At 34.9% G+C, this 6,711-nt stretch overlaps 1 protein-coding gene across 25 annotated transcripts in view; it reads left to right on the forward strand.

Annotated features, from left to right (window-relative positions):
* Mbnl1 (muscleblind like splicing regulator 1) overlaps positions 1 to 6,429 on the forward strand; it is a 177,438-nt gene extending 171,009 nt beyond the window's left edge. For 24 of the 25 annotated variants that reach the window (XM_051157231.1, XM_051157228.1, XM_051157211.1 and 21 more), the window contains 2 exons: positions 1,280 to 1,354; positions 3,070 to 6,429. In XM_051157231.1, coding sequence (XP_051013188.1) covers positions 1,280 to 1,336 — 57 coding nt within the window. In that variant the 3' untranslated portion in view covers positions 1,337 to 1,354; positions 3,070 to 6,429. Of the gene's footprint in view, positions 1 to 1,279; positions 1,357 to 3,069 lie in introns of those variants that run through there. The other variant, XM_051157220.1, reaches the window with a different exon arrangement.
* Positions 6,430 to 6,711: the final 282 nt, after the last annotated feature.

Genomic DNA, 6,711 nt, shown 5'->3' on the forward strand with positions numbered 1-6,711 from the left:
ATACACACATATATTATATCTACATATACATATATATGTATATGCCTACAGTACATTAGCAATGCTGGAAACAGCTCATGCCACAAAATGCAGCCTGCATGCATGCAGAAGTTTTTAGCTGGCCCTTCATCTGCATCGAGTGGTGTTGAAGGTCCTTGGTATGTTTCGACAGCCCCATCCTTGATGCTTCTACACTGTGGGGTGCAACATCCTGTCCTGCAGCAGCAGGAACAATGGTATGAGAAGCTTCATTATGCTTGGAGCACATTTTTGTGCCATTTGCCAATGCTGTAAAATTGTTTAAAATGTCAGCTAAGAAATGACAATTAAAGGGGACATAGTAAATTATAGTCTTTAGTAGACAAAGATAGTCCTAGGATGTTTAAACTAAAACAACAACGAAAGCCTTCACGTTTGTGAATTCATTGTTACCCTAATGAACGTTCCAAAATGCACTAAGTATCATTGTACAGAATAAGTTTAAACACAGTCATCAGTTGCTTTGCTCAGGCTTACACAACCAGGAAACAAATCAATGCTGTTGGGACCGTGTTCTCAGGCCTCTGACACACTCAGCTTGGGGAGCTGCCTCTCCCACACATCAGCCTTTAATTTGGGGCTGAAGAAGAATCAAGGCACATGTTTGATTTCTTGGCTCTTGTGATTATTGAAAAAAGTAATCTCTGTACCAGTTTCTCATTGTATTTTCTCCCAAGTTCACTGAGTACTTGGCTACTAAAAATGCAATGAGATGTTTAGTACGGATTCTAAAGTCTTTTCTAGACCAAACCTATTCTCTTTCCCAGTTATTTTTGAGGTACTATTTTATAATTCACACCTGGTATATTTAATTTGGGGCAAAAAAAGCTAAACATGCTGATCCGAATGAAATGTTAGAAATTTGGTTGCACAAAATTAGGCAAGACATTGCTAAGTATTTGAAAACACAAAGGTGTGTATGTGTGCGTGTGTGTGTGTAGGCCAACAAAAAGGACTTCTTTTAATAACTGCTATGCATGAATTTTTGGTAACTGTACTTTTCTTCCTAAGTACTGGTAACATTCATAGAACAGTATTTAACATGAAGATTACAAGCAGTGAGTTGCTTCTCTGGCATTTGCCTTTACATTAACTTAGTGTCATGTTGACCAGGTGAGGGCTGTCACTTCACAGCGGAATCTCACTGTTTTGTTTTTTTTTTATAAGTTTAATATTAAGATGTTTTCATCTCTTGGTTTGCTTGCATGAATCATTCATTAAATAATTTTCTATTTGCTAGATACCCATAATATCTGCCGAACATCTGACTAGCCACAAGTATGTTACCCAGATGTAGAGCTGTCATCATAAAACAGTAAGTTTCTTATGCAGTATGATCACTCTATATTTGTTGTTGGAATATGTTAATATGTAAAACATAAACTTCATTTTACAAATGAATGCATGCACAAATAAAATATAATAAAGGTAATTAGAAAACATTAGTTAGGATTTGATGAATTTACCTTAAAGGACCACAGGCCAGCTATTTTTGGCTGTATGGGGCATTCAGTTTCTGTTAAAGTTCTCTCACTTTAGTGTCAAAATGGTTAGAGAATATATAAATAAATGGATGTGTCTGTACTTCAAGAGAACTCTTGTTTTCAAAATAGACCAAAATAGATTTGGTTCAAAGGCAGTTATTTGGAGACTCAGCATGTTATTAATTTTATTTTAAATATTACTTCACTCATTCCTGTATGAGAATACATACGCACACACATACCCATGCACATACACATGTAGACGTAGACACTGATATGCATGTGGAAATATTACTCATCAGTTGAATAGTTAGTACTTCAAGGCAGCTTGGTGATAATAGGATTCTGAAGATGCTGCTGATCCTCAGAAGGGCTTGAAGTCTTGTGTTTGCTTTCTGTATTATTCTTTTCAATACCTGCAAAGTCAGCTCTTCTTCATCCTTAGACGACATATTTATTCAACGTATACAAACTTAAGTTGGACCATATGCTTAGCAACATGACAAGTAGTTATATTTTTACACTTACAAAGTGCTATTTAAAACTCAGTCTGGTCAGTAGACAGATGAAGGTTCTTTGTTGCTTCCCTTTAAGCGTGTATGTGCTTGTTGACATATTTGCAAATAACAGTTTAGCACTGCTTTGTGCTACTTACCATGTTAATGTTGTAGTGATGTAAATGATTTCAGAGCTGTGTATTAAAATAAGAGCTTTGAACCTCCTTTGAGGCAGACATGCGGGAGCTCCTCTTCTCAATAGTATAAAACAAGCCATTTGGGCAGTGAAGGTGTTGTGTGTAAGGGAAGAGTAAGAACCTTGAGGAAGGAACAGTGCACAAGATGGGTCTGCAGTGGTGGAAGAAAAACCAAGTGATGAGAACCAATAGCAAGAGCCAGGCTCAGATAGATCCCAGAGTAGAGAGAAAGGTGGGCAGAGTTTGAGAGCCACTGAGGAAGAACCAAGATGCTGAGGAGACTTGCCAAAGATGTGTTTCAGTTAACAGTTACTTAAGTTGTTTTTTGTCCACTTTGTAAGCTTGCTCAAAGCAGTTTTGGCCAGGTATGATAGTACACATCTTTAATCCCAGCACTTGGGACACAACAATGAGTGAATTTCTGTGAGTTCAAGGTCAGTGTAATTAGCTCCAGCACAGGCAGGCTACACAGTGAGACCCTGTCTCAAAAAAAAAAAAAAAAAAAAAAAAAAAAAATCAGGAGAGAGGGGATAAAAAGCAGTTTCTTCATAATTGGTCAAGTGCGTGGAATAAGAACATTACTTTGTTGTTTATAAGTTTAGAAGTTTTTTGTTTTGTTTTTATTTAATTAATTTATTCAGATTACACCTCAATTGTTTTCCCCTCACTTGTATCCACCCATTCCTCCCTCCCTCCCTCTTAAGTTTAGAAGCTTCTGTCAGAATGTTATCTGTGTACGTGTGTGCGTGTGTGTTATATGTGTTATGTGTGTTGTGTGTATATTATTATGTATTAAAAATTCTTTAAATAATTATGTCTTTTTAACAAAATCTCTCTCTTCTCGCATTCTAGATCATATAAAGAGGAAAGGACAGTGTGCTTGGTTAGTGTAAGGACGACGTCATTAGCCATATTGTATATACCGTCAAGCAACACACACAAAAATCCCTCAGCCACAAGACATCCACATATTGCATGTTAACCAGAAGAAAAGACAACATGGGAACTTGCTGCACACTGTTGCCTACACACTTTGTACATTCAATTGGTATTTGTGCTGAGGTGGTATTCCTATCTAAAACAACAGCATTGTCTTTCTTTTGTAGCACAGAGTTATGCATTAAAATATGCATACATAATTAGTTTCCTATATATTCATGCCATCTTGAAAAGACAGACTATGGTGTAACCATGATTCTATTATGTATTGGTACGTCTGTAGACCAAGATATAATTTTTTAAGAATAAGTTTATTTCGTTCAAGGTTTACAAGTAACAAAGGTGCACCTTGTATTTAAAATTGCCATTAGAGCTGAGAGCGCGCATGCACAGTCATTTTTGTTTAAGAGTAATATTTTTACTGTAACAGATTGTAAGACATGGTGAGGGAGGGATCTGACAGAGATGAATGTGCCAAGCGAAACCACAACTGTGTATATTTTAAAGCACATCATGGCTTTAAGTACCATGTTGTAAAGGATTCTCATGAAGTGCCATAGACTGTACATCAAATTAGAGTATTATTTCTTCAGTGTTATTATTTTCAGAGCCACATTTTGTTGCTTATTTGCTAGTACTAATCAATCAAAGGGCACCATTCTTTTCATTTTCATTTTTGTTTTTGAAACCAAAGCTGTCTCAGAAATGGCCAGTTTAACTTTACAGTAACAATAGACAGCACAACACAAACTCAATACAGATAAACTTTCACATACTGGAGATATATATAATAGATATATAAAATTATTTTAATGCATTGTAGTGTAATATTTATGCATACTCTACTATATAACATGTTATTCAAAAGGGATATGCCATTTCTGAGACACAATAACAAAAAATGTTTGAAGAAATTATTTTGCTTCTATTTATAGCCTCTGTCAAAAGTCAAAAGACTATAAATGCTTTGCAGAAATGGTTTCACGTTTGCTTAAATGCTTCATCACAGTCACGTTCAAAATAGTGACTCTAAACAAAGAGAACAGCACTGTCATCAGATGCATGATAAACCAAAATATGAAAATGGGAAATGTTTAATTAACCTAGTAATTGGGTGGGTTAAGTACATGGGTGAATTTTATATGTGATTCTTTTGTTCAGATTAACTGCTTATAGCCTTAGAAAGCCTTTTTAAAAAATTTTAAAAATAGATGTGCATTCAGTTTTTAAGAATGGATTCATCCAAAGGAATTCCCCTTTTTTTGTGGTTTGGATGTCGCAGCTAGTAAAGGATATTTTTGCTCTGTTCAGCAGTTCTAAAAAAATCGCTGAGCAGGGGCCAGGTTACTGGCCATTCTTGTGTGGGATGGGAGAAGTGAAAGTTCTGTTGTAGAACTTTCCATACTTCCAAGTTTACTGCAAGTTTTTATGCCTGAGAGAGATGCTTTCTAATATAAGACTGATGTGTTGGTTTTACTGATTGTACTGTACATCTATTAAAGCCTTAGATTATTACATTACGGGTTGGAACCCATACCAATGTAATTTCAATCGTGTTAAGAGAGTAATGGTGACTTCACATGTTATTGTAGCTAGTTACATTATAGAATATTACTTATTTTTCTTGTTAGAATGTAGTTTTTCATTTCCTACATTTATTAGATTTTCATTTTCTATTAACAATTGAATACCATTTCAGTTTATAGACCATTGTTTTACTAGATTTTACCAATGAATTTTTCAAAGATACAAAAAAATTAAAGTAGTTTTTTCTTCATAACATACTCAGTTTTAAATTACATGTAGTGTCATATGAATATCCGTATTATTAACTAAATGATTTATATTTTACTGATTTAATATTACAGTGTAAGAATGTCAGTCATTGTTCTTGTCTAGTTTTCATTAAAAGAACAAAGATCTTTTATATGGATATCTTATAAATATATAATCATTGCTAAGTAAGAAGTTAAGTTGTTGCTATGGCAACAATCCTGGCAGACAATTGAGTAATATTTTGATGATTTATTTTGTTTGTAATTAGTTATTATGAGAAGATCTAGATCCTAGATATTAGAATAAAATTTATTTTCTACTGTATCCATTTCAAATGTTAAAGTATTGTTTAATATTTTTGAAATCCCTGAATATCAGGCCTTGTTATAAATAAGCTGCATAATCAATAAATAGAACAAGGGACTTTTTGTTGATAATCCAAATACTCAAAGTTTACGTAATGAGAATTTTAGCGTGTGTGCAAACTCTTGAGGGTTGATGATGCTGCAATTTAGCATGTTGGAAAGTATAGAGAGAAGGTTGACTTTTTGCACTTCTGTATATAGTCAAAAGAGAGAAACCTGTATAATAGCAAGATCTTATTTTGAATAAAAACGTCTATAATTACAAGGAGTTTTGTTAAGGCTAATGAAATGACAGACTGAGCAAAATTGCTTGCAAAAGTGGCACAGAGTTAGCACTCCATACCCTTCAGACACGTTGCTTTGCTTTTTGTGGACAGCTTGTAGTTTGCCAGGATTTTTCAGCTGGAAAGATTTGCCATCCTTCCGAGATCTCATGACTGACAAAACTCCATTGGGCCAAATCTGCCTGAAGATCATTACCAAAAATAGCAGGTACTTCAGCCATTAAGGTGAAATCATGGATCAGATATTCCTTACGTTGTTTTCAAAACTACTGCATGTTTAAAACTTCAACAAAAAGAGAGAAAGAACTATGCTAAGGACATATATTATTCAAATCGATTTCTGCCAATTTCAATGGTTTATTGTTCAAAATCTTCAAAACAAGTATTGACTTTCACAAAATTTAAACCATAAACAGGCAAACCAAACGGCACATCTGTAGTTGTTATGTGATTGTTTTTTAATTGCTGTAGATCTTGTTCTTTCCGCAGGTGAAAAAAGAAAGTTCAAATTTCACAGTTTTAATTTTCAACTCAGAAGCACTCAAAAGAATACAATGTGACAGTGGTCACTTGTTTAATGACTTGGTTGCCCAGCCTTCACTCCTGCTGGCTACTGAGGTTGCACTTATCAGCAACCCAGCCACTTTCATCTGCTGAAAGGACAATGTGCTCGGTTTTACTATTATGTAATCACAACTTACTTTCTGCTTGTAGTTGCTTAAAATTATGTATTTTTGTCTAGGGCTGCAATTTGTTTTATGCCTATTTTATTATTACTGCAGTAGTTGACTTTGCTGTATGGAAAAATAAAGTGAAATTGCCCTAATAAAACTTCTCTTTCTTAAGTATATTTGTGTATCTGAGATTGAGTAGTAAGTTATCCCTGTGCATTTCACATCATTTTGTACACTTTTAAGGACATTGTCCCGGATAAGTTATCTGGTTTTTAAAGAATTTCAACAAACCGCACGAGGAGACCATCAAGGCTGGTGGATCTGGACCCAGGGGGGTCTGCACAAACTGTTGCACCAACCAAGGACAATGCATGCAGTAAACCTAGACCACTTATTCAGAGATAGGCAATGGACAGTTCATTCTCCATGATTGTGGGGACTACCTCTGACATGAAC

This window comes from Acomys russatus, chromosome 15 (genome assembly GCF_903995435.1).
Source record: "Acomys russatus chromosome 15, mAcoRus1.1, whole genome shotgun sequence".
NCBI classification, from domain to species: Eukaryota; Metazoa; Chordata; class Mammalia; order Rodentia; family Muridae; genus Acomys; species Acomys russatus.